The sequence below is a fragment of the Aphis gossypii genome, chromosome 1 (genome assembly GCF_020184175.1).
Source record: "Aphis gossypii isolate Hap1 chromosome 1, ASM2018417v2, whole genome shotgun sequence".
NCBI classification, from domain to species: Eukaryota; Metazoa; Arthropoda; class Insecta; order Hemiptera; family Aphididae; genus Aphis; species Aphis gossypii.
This window is the reverse complement of record NC_065530.1, coordinates 28,785,497-28,810,615: the sequence shown is the minus strand read 5'-3', so window position 1 is coordinate 28,810,615 and position 25,119 is coordinate 28,785,497. Positions and strand designations below refer to the sequence as shown.

Sequence of the window (25,119 nt, the reverse complement as noted above, 5' to 3'; positions counted from 1 at the left end):
ACTCGCAATATTTATTTATTAGGTAAGAAATTATCTATAATCTATATATATTATAAAGTAGATATTAACGTTTTCAATAAAAGAAATTACTGAAGAACCTAGGTAGTGGTAATAACTAATAAGTACAAACAACAAACAAAACTTTTTAATTTTTTGTGCTTATTATATTAAATTAATTAAATTACTATTTTGATAATAATTACGAGATTATATTTGTGGAATATATTTTATACAACGTATTCGAGATAAAAAAAAAAGTTATTCAATAGTGAATCGTATTTATATGTAATATAAATTATAATATATATTTTTAAACTATTTTCTAAGTTATTTTTTTAAGATGTAAAATCAATAATTGCACCTTATATATGATTATTTGATTACTTCTACGATGTATATGTAAATACATTTAATATGTCATGTGTACATAATATTATGTATCTACAAAAAACATATTAACTCGTATGTATAAAGTAATAGAGTTACCGGTGTATCAGTATATGAAACGTATTTAGTTAATACGTATAATACTCTCACATCGATTATAACTTTTATAAGATGATATCTTGTGATTTGAATTTAAGCACCTGAACAAACATGTATTTTATATCAAATTGAGAAGCGTTCGACGACGATTCTTGTAACGCACATCGTTCGGTAATTCGTGTTTCAGTATATTCGTGGTATTAGTATATGTGTTTACACTGTACAGTCTATTGTCGTCTTACGAATTTTACCTCGCCTGTGCTTAAGGGTAAATGCAGAGTAATATATTATGCAGGATGATTCACTAATCATGCTCACCTCATAATTTTCATTTAACAATGCATTTATTTAAAATTATTAAATATAGTTAAAGATCGTATTTTTATTTTTTATGATTTCTTAAAATTTTTCGTTCTACAGAATGTTGTTAAAAAAATTAGGTTTTCAAATTAGAAGCCCCCTTTTTTTCTTTAAATTATAAATTATATTTTTTTGGATAATGTACATGCAGTATGCATTTAATTCAAAATCCAAACGAGTAGTTTCCCATTCCCAGTTATCAACATATCTATACTAATAAGAATATTAGTCTTTCAAAATGGGTTTACAATAATTGAATTTAGTATTAATTATACTTGGACCATTTTTAAAAACTATAAATATAATATTATGAGCATATTGATTAATTAATATCAATTATTATAACAGTTAGAATTTCGAGATTTTATGCTGAATAATTTATAATAAAAACTGGAGGTTTAAGCAATACAATACAAACAAGTATTTAAGTATATTTAAAAATTCCAAAAACCAAATTTTGAAAAATTGCATTATTGAAGAAAAAACGTGATGAACATGTTTAGTGAATCACCCTGTATATTATTACTTCATCTACGCTTTCAGCGAATTCAACGTTTATAATAAGTTTATGCGATACCTAAGGCGAATGCACATGTGTACTTTAAAGAGAGAAGGGGTGAAGGGATCTCGAACATATGTGGAATTGCAAGAAAAAAACAAAAATGTTATACGCATTACAAACTGGCCAGCGAACAGCAACTCAGCTCCGTCGTAAAATGACAGAACAATAAATTACTTCGGATAAACGACTCTAAATTTTCGTTATTAATTTCAAAAATGACTCGCGGTATTGCTCTGAGGCAGTACAACTCCGCCGCGACGATTAACCGAAAATTGTGCTGAGATAAATGATCTAGAAACTACCAACGATTCTGCCGAACGTTCAATACGTCATGAAAGCCGTGACCGAATGGAGTATGTTATATAAATTATAAATGATACATTTAACTTAATAAATATAAACGTAAACACAGCTACCACAATGGTGGTATGTCATTAAAGACGTAAATAACAATCACAAATGTTTATTAACAACACGTGAGTAACGAGAAGATCGTGAAATATACAATATAATATATTATATGGGGTCGAAATCATCATGCCAAAATGTAAATTTTCCTTCAGTATTTTAAATATTCTTATTCTAATACAACAAACAAAAAAACTAATTATTGTTTCGAATATGAACGTTTATAAAATATATACTAATTCATTTTACGCATTTTGTATTTTAAGCGAATGATCGTATTGGTTTTATAGTGGTGTGTTTTTTTTCAATTTGCTTGTTTTGTTTTTGTTTTTTTAATTTAGAGAACGCTCCAAAGTTTTTAGGAACACTATCTATTGATTGAAAATTTAAACAAGTTGATACTTAGGAGCAGTCATTTTTTTAATTTCTACAGTAATATTTTCCAAAGTATACAAACAGGCTCCTGATTAATTACCTACTTTTAAAAAATATCAAAATTTACTAAATAAACTTACTTCTAACGAAATTGATTCTGGTTGCTGTGCTATATGTTGTGTCCTAACTTTTTCACTATTTTTTTTATTTATTAAAATATAATTACAATCTATACACATTAAGTATAATAAGTAATTTTGATAAAAGTTAGTACATACATATCGAAACTAACAGATTAGGAGAGCACTCAGTAGTGCCACCACTGCCACCCGACAGTATGTCGTAACTTATAATATGAAAATAGAAATAATAATTAATAACTTGTACGAACATCCATAAATCGTATTATCTTCGTACCATTTCTATACTTTAAAATTAAATTTTACTACCGTGTTATGTGATACAACTTCATAATATATAAAGTAGTATAATCGGCTTATCAATTTAATATGTTGTTTTATACAAAAGCAAATATTTATCATGCACCCATTTGATATTAATACGTAAATGATTATCATGGCTATTGCTTATGAAAACTTTATATACAAAATATTTTATAAATAAATTTTTTAATGATTTTATATCAATTCCATTTAAATATAAATTCAGAATTAAATAATATAACTATCCTGCAAACTTAATAAAGAGATTGTTATTGATCTTGAATATATGGTATAGGTACAAACTACAAAGTTTTCCATAAATAAATTTAAAATTAAATCATATTTTTGTCATATTAGATTTATATATAAAAAAAAAATGTTTTACTAAATTTTGTTTTATGTTTTGTTTAAGTGTACAATGTACATAAGAAATTATATATTTATAGTTAAAATTTTTCTAAAGGATTAAAAAAAATTATCGAAAAAATAATAATAATTGAAAGGAAATAATCCTTTGAAAACTCAATGGTTTAAGTGCAATCGTACCACATCATAATTACATGAATGTGCACAAATTATTACACATGTATTATTTATAAAAAATTATGAGGTGGATACATAAATATCAAATGCACAGCTAGTGAAAATATTTCAACCAGAGTGAATATTGGCTGATAAACTGTTCGTCATTAATATTAATAACGCTTCGTGAACGATTCAAACATTTGCAAATTCAGATGACTGTTGTTGTTATTTTTTATTTTTTATTCTAACCGAACAAAGGTAAATAACGATTGACTGTATACTTTGTTAATTTAATAATTGGTCGTCTGGTTGGTTGTCATTTTATACATTTTTTCATCAAAAATGTTAAAAAAAAATGTTATGTTGTTCAATTTATGTGAACATTGCAGAACAATACATTAAAAACCCGTTTTTTTACAGATCAAGTGATAAACAAATAAATAATGGGTAAAAAACATAAAAAATAACTTTGTTTCCTTCTTTTTTTTTTATAAAAACATTATATTAATTTCCTGAAAATGATTTAAAATATTTTATTTTATTTTTTTTTTTTATATATATATAATATATAAAACAATAATTACAGTCACAGTTTAGAAATTAATGATAATTAATTGTCTACAGAATAATCTCTATTATTTATCAGTAGGTAGGTAAATGTTTTTATTGTTTTATTTTTAATAATTATATAATCATCTACAAACACAATATATTTATTTACCAAATTTACGTTCCATTTAGAAATGTATAATATATTTAAATTTTACGACAAATAAACATTTTCAATTGATTAAATTCCAAGCATCGTAACAATGTACGTGAAGTACAATAATAATACTCGTATTGTGTATTGAAAATGAAATTCTTTCATTTTCCTCTCACCTACAGTTTTGAACGATTAAAAAAAAGGTACAAAAAAAAGTATTGAAACACTTGAGATTATTTTAAACGATAGCAATCAACATTATTCAATTAATTTCCAATTTGTTTTTTACTTGTTATCTACCTATTGTGTCAGAATGTAAACTAAATAAAATAAAATAATTAATACTTGTATATTAAACGCAGAAGAATTTGACCAAACATGTTCTCCAGTCTTTTATCCTTAAATAATGCATTCATTAAATACTGAGTTTTAAAACTGTCTTAAACATATATTTTAATAAGTTTTATAACTGTCCTGTATTTATATAATACTCAATCTGAATTCATATAACTATTGAGAGCTACTACTCAAGGCGTTCATGGTAAAATCAATAAAATTCAATAAATTTCTTAAATATCATATATTTTTCTTGTATAGGTACTTTGATTTTTTTATACTCTTAATATGGGTTGACATTAATAGGGTGAACATATGCTTGGCAAATTATCCTATGTATAAGAATAAAAGATTTAGGGTATAAATCATCTTGAGTCTACATAAAATAAAGATACATTAAATTATAATGCAAAAAAGTCTTACCTATATACCTTCCTTTGAAATTGGCTACTATATTGTCCAAGAAAATTCGTTGACTTACTCTATTGGGAATTTTGTGTACAAAAAGCAGGTTTTGTTCAACTATATAGGCCATAATCCTTCACGAATATACTTCTACGGTAAAAAGAATAAAAGGACAAAATATGTAGTCAATTTTTTCAGTACTTTATACGTTTTTTACTTGTAGTGGTGCATATCTACTCGGATTTCACTGAAAATACGAAACACTCTTCCATCATTTGAACATATTTTTTTCTATTCGTTTTTGTATAATATACAAGATATGATAATGTTATTATGCTATATATTATATTTTGATACTATTCGGGTAGCCCCCAATCGTCTATACACATTGTTCGTAAATACAACAATATAGTATTATAATATAATCATTATACAGTGTAAAAATATGTAAAATTGCTATATATAATACATAAATGTGTGTGTGTGTGTGTGTGAAGTATTAATATATTATTATCAAAACTCTAGTGATGTGTTGTGATAAAACTTTTTTAAAGTGAATCAAAAAGAATTACGTGTCCGGGCATCATCTATAATTTACGCAAATGCATAAACTACTTAAGATATATTCCTCCGCCGCTCCGTGCAATATGAAAATAAAGTTTCGTTTATGTATAGGTATTTAAATGGCTTAAAGCAAGATTTAAAATTCGATACGTAGAATATTATACACGCGTATGCCTTCACCGACGACGATATAATTATTATTTATTGTCAACTTTTAAAACCATTTTAATACGTTAGTGACTCAATGGTAAACGAAAAACCATGCAACTTTTTCGGTGATATTTAAGATGTGAATTGTACAAATATATAGAATACTGCTATTCGCTTATAAAGCCCATTAAAAAAAAAAAAAATAACGGATATCGAACGAATATAATAAAATATACTTATATTGATTTAACTACAGAGCCCGACTATATCGTTATTGTAAACTGAACTACAAATTAAAAGGTACGAAATTCAATCTCCGAATGTGTATAAGCGCCAACATTTTACTGGCGTTTATCAAAACGATAGAAGATAAATGGGTTTTATTTCATAAATAAAGAACTTGAAAGTGGTGAAGAGGTATAGAAATTCAAATTTTAGATTGTATATTTATGCATCTTTTTTTTTTTTGTATAAAAAAATTAAACCAACAAATCAAATGTATTTTGATAAAAATTATATTCTGATTTAAGCTAGAAAATATTAAATTTATCTATTTGGTTTATAAAATAAAATATTTTTTAAAAACATTTTTTTTAAATATATTATGGACTCTGAACAAAGCAAATAACGTATTAGTGATAAAATAATATGTATATACTTTTGTCTCTATATACATTACACAATATAAGTAGTCGATAAAATGAATTAACTTTCAGCTTTTGGATAAGAAAATGCTGTTTTTTGCCATAACTGATAAAATTTGGTATAACTCAAAAACAAATAATCATAGATACTTGAAATTTTCAAGAAAATTTATATCATCATTTTATATTTACGATAAAATTTTAAATAAATAAAATAATTTTGGCTATTTATAAGTTAAGTAAAAAGAAATTTTCATTTTTCATTTTTTTTTTAGGTTTTTTTCCATAAATTTCAATTAAAAATTATTTTCCAGGTAAATAAATACTTGCAAATTTACTACAAAGCTCTTTATAAGCTTATAAGATGCTAATTTCATTTCTCGATGAAAAAATCTTAGAAATGTATAGGTAATCACAATATTTTTATAGGCGTTAATAGTTAGACATTCTTTAAAATTTACAAATTATTTTGTGGTTGGAAATTCGTAGACATTTTTGTATTTATATTGAAGAATTGAAAATGTATATTCTTTATAACTTTTGTATCTAAAAAATTTTATCGGAGAGTCAAACTAATTTTTTATGACGATTTTAAGTTTATTTGAAATTTTAACGACATTAGAATAGTTAGGATTTTAACGAAATTCATCAAAATCGTAAAAAATTGTAAACTATTTTGTAATTTTAAGAATGCTTTGTGTTATATATCTTAATTTCGAAAATGTAATTTAAGGTTTCTCATAGGTAGGTAGTTAATATTGAAACTATAAAATATGAAAAAAGATAAAGTCAGTTATTTTTATAGACATTTTAAGTTCAAATTTAGAAGAAATTACTTATTAAACGATATAACGATTTTAATTATTTTGTTTCGATTTAAAATTGTAAAAACAATTTTTATTGAAACTCAAAACATTTATGTATATTATATTATTATGAACAAAAATCAAAATGTTTCAGCTCAATTTTTTTGTTTTTTACTATAATATATCATTTAGTTCAAATTTAACACACCCATATAGTGATCCTAACCTGATGTAAAGCAAAGTAGCCAGTGGATACTTGTTTACTTTTTATACTCAATCATACAATATACATATACGACAAGCATGAGAGCTAATAAAATAATAAAAATAAATATCCATTAGTTGAATAAATAACATCTAGCGACAACACTTTGGATAAATAATTAAAACTTTTAAAATTCCATGTTATAACATGCAAATTTGTTAACTACAGTGGTTTACCTTGATTATTTATGATATTTTATTTTATTAAATTAAATCCTTTTAAAATAGTGAACCAAGACCATACTTGATCGTATTATGTACAATACTAAACCAACCTTTATATAGTAAGTATAACATGATTTTTTGGCCCGTTTTGCAATTATACAAAACAATTTCCGATATTATTTTACTGCTATGACCTTGTGCTGTAGCTGATTATAAAATAAAACTACTAAAACTTCATCATCCCTTCCGCTCAATTATAATTACGACTCGCGTCTAAAAGTTTGTAAATTAGTCCTTATATTTACCATCCTACCCTACAGCCATTTTTAATGTATACATTATATACTAAACATTCTTGATTCATCTTGTTTAAATCGAATAAAGCAACATCAATTTTTTCGATGATTATTAATTATAACTATAATGTCCTACATGTCATAGATTTTATTTCAACTATCTAAATAGCTTCAAATGCCATCATAAAAAGCAAATGTAACTTTTTAATTTCTAATTAATAATTACATACTATTATTAATAATATTAATATTATTTTTAATAGTCAGTTGTATCTCAGTAACTTTTATTCATAATTTTTCATTATTTTTGAAAGCAAAACCTGATTTCGTAATAAGTTAAATGATTAATTTATTTAATATAAATCGTACGAAATAAAACATTATTTTTCTAGAAAAGCAATGTTATAAGAATATGTTTTTGATTTTAGTATAGCATTTTAATATTGTATTATGTGTATTGATCCGAGGTATTTTAAAAGAAACAAGAAATTAAAAAATAAATGTAAAAAGATAATGAGTAAAAATGACTTGTGTACAAGTGTACAACAGTAGTGGGCGTAGAATTACACCCACTTTTTAAAACTTAAAAAACAGTTCTTCCGCTATAAATGAGTTAATCCGCTTAACGTTTTTTTCCAAAAGTCACCATCAATCATTTTTGTTGAAAAAATAAATGATATGGTTACTGTGAAAAAAAATAAGTGTATTTTCATTGATTTTCGTGTATCTACTAATGTATCTATTTCAACACACATTACACACACACATAGATTAACATTGTATAAATTTATAATATAAATTATAAATTCACACTTTTAGATAATTTTGACAGGTAACTTAGTTACTTTTTTTTATAAATAATTATTTACAAAATAGGAATAATATAAATTTCGATTAGACAATATCGTGGTATAATATATAAAATATATTATATTGGTTATTTTCAAAGGCGTGACTTTAAAATATTTGAGGACTTTGAGTATTGAAATCTACCAAAAAAAAAGTTTAATAATCTAATATTCTAAATCAATACTACACTTACACGGTCTCGCTTATTATAATTGTATGTCGATTACAAAATGTTATTTTGTGTTTATTCAATATATTTTACATTGACTTTCAATATAACGTGAACGATTTAACGTAGGTATAGTAGGTACACATGTTTTTAACAAGTCTGTTATGCGTTACTCTGCAGGTGGTGTGTAATATTATAATTATGAAACGAATTGTGTTGCATTTTATCAGGGTTTCCAGTTCAAAAATATTTGTGGTACAATGTGTATATTATAATTATTTTTGTTTTAATTTTACACAAGAAAAACAAATTCATTTCACGTCACTTAAGCCGTCAGTTTCCGTAAACTACTTATACCTACATATATTAATTAAAATATACACTGAGTGATTCATTTAACGTAAGACATTCATTATTTCAAACACTATTAGCGTTTTCTGTAACATTATTTTTTCATTTAATTCGTTAAAAATCAAACCCTTTTTCTTAAAAATATAAACTCGTACATTTTAATAATATTCTAAAATAAAATATTTGTTGTATTACTTTGATTTATCGTATTTTTGACAAGTAGTTTATGAGTTGTACATATTATTAAATGTATTCATGAGTGAATGGAGTGGTATAGGAATATACCTATCCAACTACCCCACAAAATGTTGATACACTAATCCGCTTGTGTAAACTTTAAATGCTTATAGCTAACTAACAAACTACTTGTCCAATACTTGATTGTTATAGATTGAAATAATCCGAACGATATCCGGCTTTTTAAATATGAAATTAAAAATGTATGTTGTCATTCGTAAAATTTAATAAATCAAAAAATTATTGAAGCGATATTTTTTTATATTTTTTATGACTAAAAACTATGTACAACAATTATTTTAGAAATAATGATAAAATAAGTGACTTACGAATTAAACGGATCACGGTGTAGGCATACATTTATGTATATATGTACAGTGAGTTATATGTACAGTGAGTGGCCATAACGTTATGATTATATATGTTCAGTCGATACAGTGACGCGATACGATCTTCCGTCAACAACAGCCAATGGTCAACAACGATAATATTATGATATTATATTACAAGCATTCACCGTAAAAAAAAAAAAAAAAAACGACAATATAACTGCAGTAATAAATATACTATCACAGCGATTTTCGTCGTCCCTTTGGACAATAGCCTACGCGAAACGAGGTATATAAAAATCCATCCGTTCGGGTATATTTATTTTATCGTCATCCAGGAAATAGTATACGGTTATTATATTCTAATAAATTGTATATATAATATGAATATGTGTATGTATTATGTGTGTATGTGTTTGTGTGTTTGAAAGTGCAGTATATTATAACTATTGTAGTTACTCAGAAACGAGCACCAGTGTTGTTTGCAATACCCTATCGCAACTCGAGACAAGACGCAATAATAATAATTTGTCCTATATAGCACGATAATAACGTACAGAGTACAAATTTTTCGAGCGTGCTTACCACCGTTTCAACGTTTGATCGTACATTCATTAAAATTCAGATTTTTTTGGAGGGAATTTTTTACACGCACATATCTCCTATATTTATTTGACCATATTTTCAAATGCTATCAAACATTGTACACCGCACATGTAAATCCCCCATATCTCCTAAACCTATTATCCATATAGAGTTCGCACAATGAGTAATAACACAAAGACCACTCATTTGAATCTCGATTTATATACAGATTAGGTACGATACATTCGTATCGTATTTTCGGTTCGTACATCGATATTCTGAACAAAAAATTATTTGCTGCTTAAGAATTCGCTGTAATAACAGAGGGGAGGGGTACTCATTTTAACAGAATAAATTTGTGCCGCCACCACGTTTATTCGATTATCGATTACATATTATTATTGTTACGTCACAAAGTTGTCAGCTGCAGTAAATGGTAAATCAAGAATTTTTTAAAACCCATTAGAAAAAAACTCTGTCGGATAATTGTCCATATAATGCCGAAAATAATAATACTATACAATATACATCATAATATACCATTTTATTACGATCTGCTCATAGTTATAATGCGTATTACCATTGATCATAAATACTAGTTTATATTATCAATAGCATTACACAATATTACACACTACGTTTCACGTTTCTATACCTGTAATAATATGTCAAATCGATTTTATAAGGAATGTTGAACGGCAATACGACTCACCATAAGTCATGATAATCGGTACCGTATAGTTATTTAATGGTATACCCCATCAAATACAGTATAATATTATATATTTTTTCATAATGTAAAAAGTTTTAATTGGTGAAATTTATTAAAAGTATCAAAGAAAGTAAGTCGTATTATAGTGCACTATTTTCATGAAACGAAACATTTTTTCTAATAAGTTCTGAAAATTAAGAGCCCTTTACGGCTATTTACACCACTGTTCGTCATATAGTTATAATCACTTCCTGCCGTAGTCGTATGTAGTTTTAATAGTTTTATATTAATAAAAATGTTCTATGTGTATAGGTATAAGGCATTTTGATTGCCAATTAAGACAGTCATTCGTCCGATAATATCAGTCATTCGATAAATACGATTTTATTTTCATAACACGAAACTATAATATTAAACAAAATTTTCACCCAAATACCTATACTCGATTCCAGTTTAGAAACGACCCGAATGGCGACCAGCTTTTGTCAGTGGCTCACAGGTCACACAAATAATTGTTTCCCATACGTAATCAACCACCATTAATATAAACACAAAACAATATCACGTCCATGAGCAGATGTCGGCCGCCTGGGTCGCTTCTAAATGGAAATGGAGTGTATACAATATTATAGTGGCAAGTTGTTATATTACTAACAATTAAATTCCATTACAGTTCTGTCACGTTAAAACTATAATCGAAGCCTTCGTTAAGATCAAAGTTTTCGGTTGTAAAATTGCTGCGTGCTTCTTAAAATCATTAAATAGGTACCTACCTCCTATACTTACAAACAATATTTCAAATTATTGATGATTGATATGAATTTATATTATACTGACATAAAACTCATAATATCATATTATTACTTACGAAATCATCAATTCCGACTGTTAAGTTACAGATATATAAAATGTTCCACCATAGGGTTTAATGTAGTGTAATTTACATGGTACTTTGAAATAAATACTGGTACTGTGTACACTTACATAGAGTATTATATTACAGCCAAGCAAATATTAATTTATTTCAATGCACTAAATAAAATATTTTGTTATAATATGAATTGTAATATATATGAGTCAGTCTTTATAATTTTTTTTTTTTAAATTTTAATAGTGCACCTCAAATTTATATTTTCTAATAGAAAATATGTACCTAGGTATACTGTATAATGTAGGTATACCTATTATAGTAATTATACTTATTGTATATTATATTTGTTGATTTTTTTTTAATAGTGTTAAAGGGATTAAATGTTAAATATTAACAGGTTGACCGTCATGAGATATTGAGATACAAAATGAGATCTCACGAAACTTTGTCATCGCCGCCACAACGTTTTTCGATAGGTTTACTTAGATGCAGTTTTGACGATTTAAATAATTAATATTGACAGAAAAAAAACTAATAATGATATTTGCAAGCTTGTTATACCTACTGAAAGTGGCAACACTGTACTTTTCAAATCCAATGAAAAATACCGATTGTTGAAATCCTAATCGAAATTATCGATTTTTAGTAAAATCTTACGTATAATATGGAGTTTTAATATTCAATAATAGCATATATTTTTTTTCTTTTGAGATTCCAAATTTGATCTCATGCCAAATTTAAGTAACATTGTGAAAACGTCAGTGGCGATCAACGGGTTAATCATATAATATAAATATAAAGGTAATAATAATTATAATATTAAATTAAATACTACAAAGGTTTTACACCTTAATTAATATTAAATTAGTAATCAAATATATATTATAATAGCTGATAATCTTTAATAAACATTTTCTGTGGACTTAAAATTATAATCGTATCATTGATGATGACTTTTTGTTGAGTTTTAAATTCTAATATTTATACATTATCCAATCTAATTCTACCATTATGTTGTAGTTTTGAAATATAATAACTTTTAAATCATTAGTTAGATTTCGATCAGGTTTGATTAAATTGTATTCACTTTGAAAAATAAAATTGTATTGTAGGTCTTATTTTAAGGATTTTTCGCAACACCTTTAACCCTAAGGATGTTCTCTTTATTAAAAAAAAATAACAAATCTGACTTTCGATTTAATTACTTATAGTATTATCTTCAGGCTCTTTAACAATATTGGGTATGAATGGCAAACCGTAATGGTATTATAACGTACAATAATACATAGTATATACAAATAACTTAGGTATATACTTATGTACCTATCTAATTAATAATTATGCACACAAATTTGCAATTGCTTACTTACCTACTGTAAAGTGTATTGTGTATATTGTCATATAAATAATATGACCGAGAATTTATTTCATAAATATTTTAGCTAATTAAAATAAATTTTCACTTTGCAGACGATTACAATCGAGTGGTTTTGGACCAATTACCAAACGTACCGGATTCAGATTACATCAACGCATCGTACGTGGACGTGAGTTAATGAACAATACCTATTTTATTACTGTTATTATGTACAATTTACTATAACATAAGTAAATTTCAGTGTGTAACAAAATATTATAATAATTGTTTAGGTAATATTTGTAATTTTTGAAGCGTTTATATTTATAACACTACCGCAGTGCAACACATATATGTATTAAAGTACGATTGTATCGGTATACTTATATACTTACCGTTTCATAACGACGGTATTGAAAATTAAATCCGTAAAATTCATCGGCACACGAACAAATTGGCCAACGGCATGTTATATATCGCTGCGTGTTGTTATTCGGCCAATTTAATTAATTTGCGTCGCTGGTTGGGATTTTAATTTTTTCGAATTTCGATTGTTTTAATTAAAAAACAAATAAATAAAAAAGGAAGCGCTTTAGTCAGTAACTTTTCGAAGGCAAAGTTTAAATAAACGTATATTCATATATTTTAAAGGTATAATATTACGTGTGTGTAATCTACAAATGAAACGTTTCGAATTTTTTCGCCGAACTCGCAATATTTTGTTTTTATCAAAACTTAATTATTAACCTTGTTCTATTAGCAAAAGCAAACTACATATGCCTCGAATCGTAATTATAAAACGTTAAAGGGACGTCCCGAATGATTTTATAGCAGCAGTAAAACGCGTAAAATCGTATACGCTTCAGTAGCAGCGTTGTGTGTATTACTATTACCACCTATATATTATATATTATATATACCACATAAAATGTCATATATTATATATAGAGTGATTCATTAAATATGCTTGCCCTTGTCCCATCATTTAATAGTGTATTTATTTATTTTTCAATTTTCAAGTAGGTATTGTCGTGAATACTTTCGACGTACAGCGTACCTAAGTATACTAATAAACACACACGATTAAAGATACGTATAAAATCACTCTGTTGAATCAGCTGTTTCTTAAGTGGCGACGTTGCACAATCACTACGTCATTGTCACCCTTTAACTTCAGTCTTTTATTTCTTATACGTGATTATAGCTTTAACCAAATAATTGTTTCTACTCTCTGCAAATAATTTTTATTGGCTTGATACTTATGCTGGTAAAGAAGTTGATTTCAAGATTTATCACTTATTACGTACATTTTTATCTTGACTTACATAGTTTTTCGAATTACAATAATTATTATTTATTTTATCATGATTGTACCCAAACTTTAAAAAACTTCAAATATTTTTTAAGCGCTAATACTCAATACCACGATATTAAATTATTATGGCTATAGGTACTCAAACTCAATGTTTATTGCTTATATTATAACTCACTTAATTTTATTAATCGACAATATATATATATTAATTGAAAAAAATCAAAAATTGACATATCTAAATAAATCATTTTCATTTTTTTATCTAATGAATAATTTGTCCGATCCCCTAATAGGTATAACCAAATCATTATCATATTTGAATACTATTTTATAATAAATGTTTACAATAAATAAATGGAAAAGGAAAATGTATGTAATGTTTGTCAATATTTTTGTGGAAACCAGCAATTCTCAACCATACTAATACCTTCATCACTCTTGTATATATTACATAATTTATTGATAGCTCGGAATCTATTGTTTTGAATTTTGAATTAGATATTTAAATGCGTTGACATTTTTAAAAAAATTGTCGGCTTATAACACCTTGTATAATACCTAATGTACGATTTGATATTAAAAAAATACTTTTACATAATATATGCGGTTACAAGGCACTCACTCGATTATTAATCAGTATATAATAAAACCGTAGTATTTAAAATTTTAAAAACACGGACTGTACTCATTGGCATTCAAATTCCAAAAATTAAATGTCAATGATAAAATTGTGTTTAACACTAAGCGTGCTCGGTAAATCACCCTGTATAATATTAATATGTATACCTATAATAGTAAAAGTAAAGGTCGTAACGTGCGTGTATTAAAGCGTGAACTTGTCGCTCGTCAACGTAATATTATACCGAGGATGTGGTATATATCATGTACGATATATATTATATATATGAGGTAAGACATATATTATACACTATACAAAAGTAAAGTGTTCATACTTCCGCTTCAAAATGTTTAATAACACTGCATTGGCCGAATGCCGTGCGAGGATATGAATTTGTATAGGTAGGTACGTATTTAAAAGAAAATAACAAGTATTACCTATGTCATGCGCCGTATTATTATTTTTGATCTCACGTGCGGAAAACAATCAGCCGACGATCGATGTTTCGTCGGAAACGGGCGGACCCGCTTGTCGAATTTGTGACTTTTTTTTCGGAAAACGACCTCACCTTAAAAAGGCGTATTCAACATGCAAACATTCAAATTTCCCACCGTCTACCCATAGGTTAGGTTAGGGGCGTTTGCTGATCGGAAAAAAAGACGTGTAGCTGAATTATTCAATCTCCATTCGGTCTCTATAATGTGGTGGCAACATGAGAGAGGAGAGTGTATTCTAATACTTCCTGGTATGTTGTGAAGTTTTAAGTCAAATATCATGACTTTGCGTTTTTGATTTTCTGTGTTTGAGAATGCCTTTTTGAATCAATTTCAATTCTGTTTGATCACTTTTACCAATAATATATAAGAATTATGTATTTATATAAAGATTTTTCATCTTATTATGAAGGTTTGTTATCTAATACTATCTTGAAAAAAACATCAATTAATATATCCTTACCCTTATCTATTATCTTCAATAAATGCTTTTCAACAGGTGAATTTCCATCTAGCTTTAAAAAATCAATAGTTATTCCGCTTTATAAAACTGAAGATATAAGAAGTTGTAATAATTATAGACCAATCACTCTTACTTGACTATCGCTAAGCTACTAGAAAAATGTATTAAAACCAGACTTGTTAACTTCCTAAATGAACATAAATTTTTTAATGATAATCAATTTGGTTTCAGGAATAATCTATCTACTAATGATGCATTATATTGTGCTACTAAATTTATATATGACAATCTTGATTTAAAAAAGCATGTTGTTGGTATATTTTTAGACTTGAAAAAAGCATTTGATTCTGTTGATCATAATTTATTGTTAAAAAAACTCGAATACTGTGGTATAAGGGGAGTTCCATTAAAACTATTAGAATCATTTATTAGTAATAGATACCAAAAGGTTAAAATTAATGATGTTTATAGTGATGACTTATTAGTTAATTATTCTGTACCTCAAGGAACTGTTCTTGGGCCACTACTTTTTATAATATACATTAATGGTCTGCTTAACCTAAATTTAGGAGGTAAGGTTTTGTGTTTTGCTGATGACACTGTTTTCCTTGTTAGTAACTCTTGTCTTAATAATTTAAAACATGAAGCCGATATTGGTATTAATTAATTAAGAATTGGCTGGATAATAATTCATTACAACTTAATTTTACCAAATCCAACTTCATACATTTTAGAATAAGAAATAATAATATTAACTTAAACTTTGATAAATTAATTTTACACACTGTTTTTTGTAATAGAGAAGGAAATAATTGCGTCTGTCCTATAATAAATAAAACATCCTCTGTAAAATATCTAGGTATACATTTTGATGAATTCTTAAAATGGAATGTTCATATAGATAATTTAATAAAGTCAGTTCGGAAATTCTTTTATGTTTTTAAATGTTTGAAAAATATTCTAACTGTTAATGTTAAAACAATAGTTTATAAATCTCTAGTGCAATCAATAGTGTCTTATGGTATAGCATTTTGGGGAAATGCTTATCAAACTCATATTAATAAATTAAATACAACATTAAATTGTCTTGTAAAATATATCTTCAATAAGCCAAGACTCTTTCCAACAACTTTATTATATAATGAATGTAAAATCTTAAATATAAAGTCTCTCCATATAATACATGTTTTTGCGGTTGTTTTTAAATATACTAACACAATTAATACTCCTACACATAATTATAATACACGATTTGTTAAAGATATTAATTTATCACTGCCTAAATTAAGAACTACTTTTTGTCAGTCTGGACCATATTTTGTGTTTATTAATTTTTGTATTAAATATAATATTTACATTCATGAATTTAATAATTTTATACATTTAAAAAGAAAACTTATGTCTTTAGGATTAAATACCTTAGTTTAATTTGAATTACTTACAGTTTATATTACTTTATTTTGAATAATTATATGTTTTGTTCCTGATATGTTTATTTATAATATTGTAATTACATGAACTCTCACCTCCTGCACAGCCTTTGGCTTAGGAGGTGATCTAACAAAAAAATTTGTCTATTAGTAATTTAACTTGTATATATTGTTTGTTGGAGAATAAATATTATTATTATTATTATTATTATTATATTTAAGATATTTAACTTGTAAAAACATTATCTTTAATAATCTGAAAAGTTGAAAAATAAGACTTTGGTTTTATGTTAAAATGAAACTTGTTTTATGATGTAGCTGCAGTGAATAATGTTATTTTGTATTTCGCATAGAAAAAAGTATTTCTAATAGGTAATTGTTTATATACATTTATGTATGTGTATTGAATACTCTACAATCTTTCATTTATATACTACACAAAAGTATTGTAGGTACATAACATTTGAAAAACAAGTTTCAAAATTCAATTATTCAGAAATATTAAACACAATGTTTTCGTACATAATTAAAAAAATTATATTTCAATGCATTATAGTATCAATACACATAAACCGCTGTGATTATTAATATTATTTATACTTTTATCGTAATATATTTTATAAATTATAATAATTATTAATAGGTACAAATAGAATGCAATGATTGAAATATTGTATATATCATATTTTTATTTATAATTAATGTTTAATTTACAATGTCAGTACCAAATAATTTTTTTTTAATTTTTTCTGTTTTCATCAAAACTATACTATAACTTGTTTTTAAAACTGGGTATATATATTTTTTTTTTTAATTAACAACCGAAAAATCCTGTAACATTAATTTTAAAAGTATCTACTACATAAAATATCAACGTTAGTCTCATTAATTTATTTTTTAATGATTTTAAATCGTATACTGGGTTTTAATTTTAATCTAAACAAGTAAAATATAGTAATCATTTTGATAAAATATCTACACTGAAGTAGTCCATATTTACAACTAAAATGTTTAATCAATGAACAAGCACTCCTTAGTATAGTAAAAATTAAAAGGTCGTCATCATATTTTCAACTCTTTTTCCCACAGTCTATAGAAATAAATAATACTACAGTTTTAACTCTTTAGTCTATTTAATCAACGTTAACCAGAATTAATTAGAGTTTGTTTGAATAATGTTCCAGAAGTTCTTTTTTTATAGTTGCATAATATATCACAGCTATAACTATATCGATGAAAATATATAATATATACAAGTTCGGTGAATTTTAAACATTCTTTTCGTAATTAACTATAATATTATACAGAGTGTACCGAAACGAGTTAGGTAAACATTTACTGGGCACACTGTAAAATAATGATAATAATAATACATATAATGATTTTTTTTAAATTGTATAGAAACTCGTACATATATATTATAAGTTATATTAGATAAAGTTTTTGAATAGTTCACATCGTGTTTTAGTCGTTTTATTATTTATTTCTACGAAGAGTTAGACCACAAACAATTTGCATACACAAAACACATACTAGGAAAGTTTAACTTATTTTAATAAACTTAGTTAAAAATTAAAAATAAAACTGAATTCATAAAATTATGTTATTGGTATAAAAAACAAAAATAAAATAGTTAAATGCAAAAATAAATTGTACCTATTGTATATTTGTACGTAAAATTAATGGAAAAAAATTATTTCGCAACAAATATTATAAATTGAACAATACCACTACGACACAATGTAAGCATTTAAAAGACGATCTCAACTATTTTTTCTATCTAGAATAAAATAATTTATAATTCGTTAAAATTTAAATTATTTCAAAAGTTTTTGAATGATTAAACTTTTAATATTTTAATAATAATGACCACAATATTGTATGGCAATATAAATAATAGAAACAATTTAAATTATATTTTAAAGATTGTATGCCATTAATTAATAATGATTTAATGTTTAAATTTTAAATCTTCGAGAATTTCTGCATTTGAAATAAACAGGTTCTAAATAGATTGGCTCTTCTAAAATAAACATTGTGTGTATGTATAACTCACTGTAAATTAAACTCTATCGCCAACTCAAAATCAATATAATTGTTTGTTTTTGTTTCGAATGCAGCGTGGAATGAAAAAAAAACACTAATAAATAAGAATCTCGGAGTAAAAATAAACTATATCGAATGTAAAAAAGAGAATAAAACGTTATCGATCATTTTCCTATTTCTTTCAAATTAATTCTCTCTTGCCTTTTAAGTGAATTGTTGCAGATCGCGGATATCGTCATTTCCTCTTCATATTGTCTTTCCTCTCTCCCGTACCATCGTTTTGACTACAATCTAAAGTGCTTTATAATGTCAAAATGCTTTAGGTGGGCGTGCATTGATGCTTAAAATGTTGATTTGTATTTTTCACTATTCGTTTGTGTACGCGTTAACGAAAATAAACAAAACAAAAAACGACTTCGGTGGTACGTAACAAAATACTATTGTTATAGAAAGTCACGCCAACACATAAATATTATTATTATCTATTTACTTAACATACCATTATATTAAATCATGAATACGAGGTGGAATTTTTTTCATAAGTTGGAGAGCACTCGTATATTAAATTTTCTCTCTAACCGCTTTTTATTTTAAATCAAAAATCGCCAACGCATCAAACTTTTTTACAAGTTATCGGATGATATTTTTCTACGAAAACTTTTTTTTTACCCTCACATCTAAGTAGAATTAAAAGTTCGGCACTAATCGTACTTTAAAATGATATAATTTTCCGGCTTCTATATCGTGTTTTATAACCTGCTGCTGCTTTCAGTAGCGATTTATTTACGACGTATTTTCCATTTTTCGGTAAAAAGAATAAAAACGAAACTATTCTGTAAAATCGCTTAAGTATTATTAGAAAACCCTGATGTACCTCACTCTTACATCAATGAATGATTACTGATCCATTATATAATTAACTGTTATGGCGTTCCTAATTTTCCTACTGTAGGTACTATAGGTATGGCCGTATTATTTTTCATTATAAACGATTCCATCATTTCGTGTAACCAAGTAAATTATAAAACTATATAGTATATGATATTATGTTGTATTAAAATATCACTGGTGGTATGAAGAAGGAATATTTTTCAACTTAAGGTGAAAATTGGTTAGGTTATCTTATATTAAAAAGATAACCACGAGACGACATAGAGAAACGAGAGACGAGAGTAATACACTACTGATCCGTGATACAGACGGTGATACCCTAGCCTAAAACTATCTTCTCAAATTAAATTCTCAAAAGTTCCAACCACGGTATAATATATTATGATGACGACTCTAGTCCGATGGCATGGTAAAATTATTATGACAATTTTGCAGAAACGACTCATATATTACATTCCACACGACACGTAAATCAGTATAATATACAAATGGGTGCTCTCCACATCTTCACAATTAAATTGCGAGCGGACTTTTTCCGATGCATGCTCTGAATAGGTCCCTGTAGTCGGGTCGACCACACGTAACCAATTAGTCTAAATCATGACGTCCGTTGCGCTACCACGTTAGTCTTTAAAATACGGTTGAACGACGAAGTCATAATATAATTATACTACATTAGATATAATTATATATATATATTATATTATTTATATATGTATATATAGTGGTGGGTCCACGTATAATAAAACTACTCACTTTAGTATTTTACGCTCTGCATGCAGTTTGATATGAAGTTATTAACTAAAATACAAAATATATTTTATACCGTATAATTTCCCACTACAAATTGTATCCCTTTTGAAAAGAGCAGGACAACATTTCAGCAATCTAAACTTCCGTTGTTTAGTGATTTCGTTCTTCAGTGTATATACTATTATAGTATTATACACATGCTATTGTTATTATAATAAAACATTTTATATACATAAAATTATCATGTAGTATGAACCTTTACTTTTTTTTCTATTGAACCACGAGACCGAGAGGAAATTGCTTTCGCATTATACTTTCACGCGGCCCTACATCATCGTTTATTTTATATTAAAAAAAATTACACAGCTCTTTGGTCTCTAAACTCTAAAGAGAAACTCTATTTACCGTGCTGATTTTTAAAAAGTAATAAATACCTAGGTTGCTCATGCAATTGTATAATATTATCATCGTGGTCAAAATAACTCATTAAATTTAAATTTAACGAATGGTCGTGTGTATGAATTTAGTTAAGCTAAAATTCTAAACCTATATTAATCTTTTAAACAATCATTGATCCAAGTATGTTTCGTTAACACATCACACGTATATTATATTATATGCACCATTCTATTATAACATACATATACAGTTATCTAGTACAGATTTTTTTTATTATACATTTCCGTTAGTTTTTCATAAAATCAAAAAAGACTTTGTGGATTTTCAAAGTTTTAATAATAGAAATAGTTATTTTATTATACTTTTGTAGTAAATTTAATATATAAATGATGTACAATGTACAATAGTCTTAAGTATGAACTCAGAGTAAATACAAACAACAACAAATGTATATTTACCTATACCATGAAAAACCTATTACAACATAATGTTTATCACATTTTGGAAATTCAATTTCAAAATAAAATATTGTACACTTGTACTTTGCTTATAAAATAATTCACTGTCTTTTTTTTAACCTTTATACTGTTAAATAGCGTCTAAATTCAATGATGGACTAGACCAGGGTCGGATTCAGGGAGAGGCTGAGTGGGATTCAGTCCAGGGGCCCCACAAATTCGGGGCCCCCACAATTTTGTGATATTTTAATGAGTAAAAATTATACAATAGATGCAATTTTAGACCTGTATTTTATATTTGGTCAAAATAACCCAAATATAACACTGTGATGTTAAAGATTTATACAGCTTACATTTAACGGGGAACGGAGTTCAAAAAGGGGTAAATCCACGGACATTTAATTTGTCACAGGCAACGTCGTGCAGGATCAGCTAATATAATATATATATATATATATATATATATATGTCTTAGTAGTTTGCTGGGTCTCATTTTGTTAATCATAAATACCAAATGGGTTATATAATATTATATATTATATATTATACAGGAACCACAATTAGACTTATGTAATATTTTATTTTTAATACCCAATTAATAATATTATTACATAGAATCATAAATACATGAGATTCAATCGAGTTACGAAATTCACTAGCTCTACCAGCTATACGTATAATATCTTGCACCGCGTTATGTTAATTAACAATTTAATATCATACCGTATTGTGCTGCAGTAATATAATATATCAAGTCTTTGTTGTCGGTGTTTTATAGCCCCCTCTAAAAGGAATACAAAAAAATGCAATTCTCGACAAATTGAAAAAACCGCGTGTTTTGAATAAATCACCTACTTACCTATGTATAATAATAACACTTCTGTTCGCCCGTATATAAATCAAAATTTTCATATCGAATGTAAGCCGCTGTTTTTTGTCAACCGAACCTACGCATGCGCGTATTCGACGACGAGTTTGTTTTCCTGAACTATTTTTTTTCAGATTCATCGATATAACTTTATCCAAACTACGCGGCCACACCTCACTAAGGTATATATAAGAATATTCGTGTAAACTCGGAGGCCACGCGCGGTTAATCTGCAGGGTAGAATTACTGGAATTATTCCAGTTGTGTTCTGATTAGAACAACCACCCCTGTACCGTTCGTTTGCTAAACTTTTCGTGCCCGTTTAACGGTCGTCCTATTATATAACTGCATAATGTATACGCAGGTACCTATAACGATATAATTTATGCAACCCAAATCGGACGGCCTTAGTTTGCGCACATTTACCAAAATGATGACTTGTTTGCGCACAATTTTACCACTCGTTTGCGCGAATATTACACACATTTTCCTTCCCGTATCTACTACACACTTATAGAACTATCTGTAAATATTTTAATTTTACAGGTTAAGTTTCAGGAAATAGTTTTTCCTTGTTGCATAAATACTATTTCGTAATAAATTAACGTCATCATGATTTGATTAACTGTAATCTGATTTTAACAGTACTTAATTCTCGTTTAGTAATTTCACTTGATTGTGTGTGAATTTCTTTATCAGCTTTTTCTCTTAACAGTTAACAGGACTTCGGTTTTTATCTTTATGTACTTCGTTCTTAAAATATTACTGATAATTATATGTGTTCGTTTATAAAACTAAAAACTGTTGTACACTAAGTATTCATAGTAGCCATTGATTAATATTTTTGATTAGTACAACGGAATAAAGATTATCACCATTTTTTTGGTTTTTAACAATCTGTGTTTTAAAAATATAAATTATTTGTTTATTGATTGAAGTTCACATTTTACTCCGAGGCGTTTCAAGAATATATATTTTTATTTATCCATATAATATGTTGAATTCTTTGTACCAATGAATTTCCGAAACTTCTATTAAAAATCAGTTTCAATAGAACGATAGAAGTTTATAGATTTCTATTTGTTAATCAACAATGATAAAGTTAACGGTTTATCGAATTCTAATCTTTGTTCGTATAAACAAATGGTATTTTATAATGCAGACGTATTCTATAAAATATCGTGCTCAATCAAATAATTACTTCTACTCAAACAAATTCCAGATTTTAAACGAAAAAAATAATACATGATTTTAAGAAAAATAGACATAATACTCTAGCCCAAAACTATATGTTGAATAAAATAAGAAATATCAACCTTTATTTATTTATTTATTTGATCTTTGTTATTTTTATTATTATTATTATTTTTTTTTTTTTTGAGAAAAATTAACCTAGGTACTCTCTAATCAATATGTAACTCGTCTAAAACTGTTATGGTTGTTACAAGTCTTTACACGTGATTGTATCACCTTTATGTCTAATCACGAATATTGACACTGTAACTGTAGGTATATATTTTTTTCTGAAATTTTAAATGTGTATACTATATGCAATCTACATAGTTATGTATAAGTGGCAATACATTATTATGAAACACATTTGCGAAAAACCATTTAGAAAAATCGCTATTTACACGCGCGCATCGTGCAATACAATAATAGTATAATGGGTATCGATGATTAGACAACTTTTACACACTTTTACTTGAAAGTGTGTAGATGATAATAATATATACCTACATAGTACGTACATTATACAGTTCGATTCGTGCCGGGTTCGAAGACGACGTGTCCGTGACTCGCATGGAAAAATTCGCATTTGGAGTTAATAAACCGTTTTTACCGTGAAAACAAAACAAATCGTTCGGATATCGAGTAAATATTATATATATAATATTATGTTGCACGACACGTCGCCGGAACGTCATGTAGCGATAATAATAATATTATTATCATCATCGTAATATATATATAGTTATTAGTTATATTGCAACAAATTTCGATTGTGTATTCCAAATATATATATTGGAAATCCGTACGTGTCAACAACACTTTGATTCATTACCACCCGAATAAACAGTGAAGTAATACAACATAGTATGCACGCGTAGTATTATATAGCGCGGAAACCTGTCCTTATTATACAAACACTGCAGTGTAGGTATATAGGTAACCGTCTCTCGGTCGTATCCGTCAGTCGTTCACTCGTTCGTCGTTGCACACAATGGTTGCATATGGTCCAACGCTGATGATACTGTTATCGCCACAGAATTTTCAAATGTATTGTAATATTATACTAATACTACGGCTTGGTATAAATATCTGTAAGCCTACACAATACATATATATATATTATATATTACACAGGGTAATTTGCCAAGCTGCTGATTCCCTTTTTTCTCCGACAATGCACATAGGTACTCAACGT

The 25,119-nt window shown here is 26.7% G+C and overlaps 1 protein-coding gene across 2 annotated transcripts in view; it reads left to right on the top strand.

Annotated features, from left to right (window-relative positions):
- The window catches only part of LOC114121643 (receptor-type tyrosine-protein phosphatase kappa), a 139,168-nt gene that overhangs the window by 96,138 nt on the left and 17,911 nt on the right, over positions 1 to 25,119 (top strand). For both annotated transcript variants that reach the window (XM_027984060.2, XM_027984061.2), the window contains one exon: positions 13,069 to 13,145. In XM_027984060.2, coding sequence (XP_027839861.1) covers positions 13,069 to 13,145 — 77 coding nt within the window. The remainder of the gene's footprint in view (positions 1 to 13,068; positions 13,146 to 25,119) is intronic.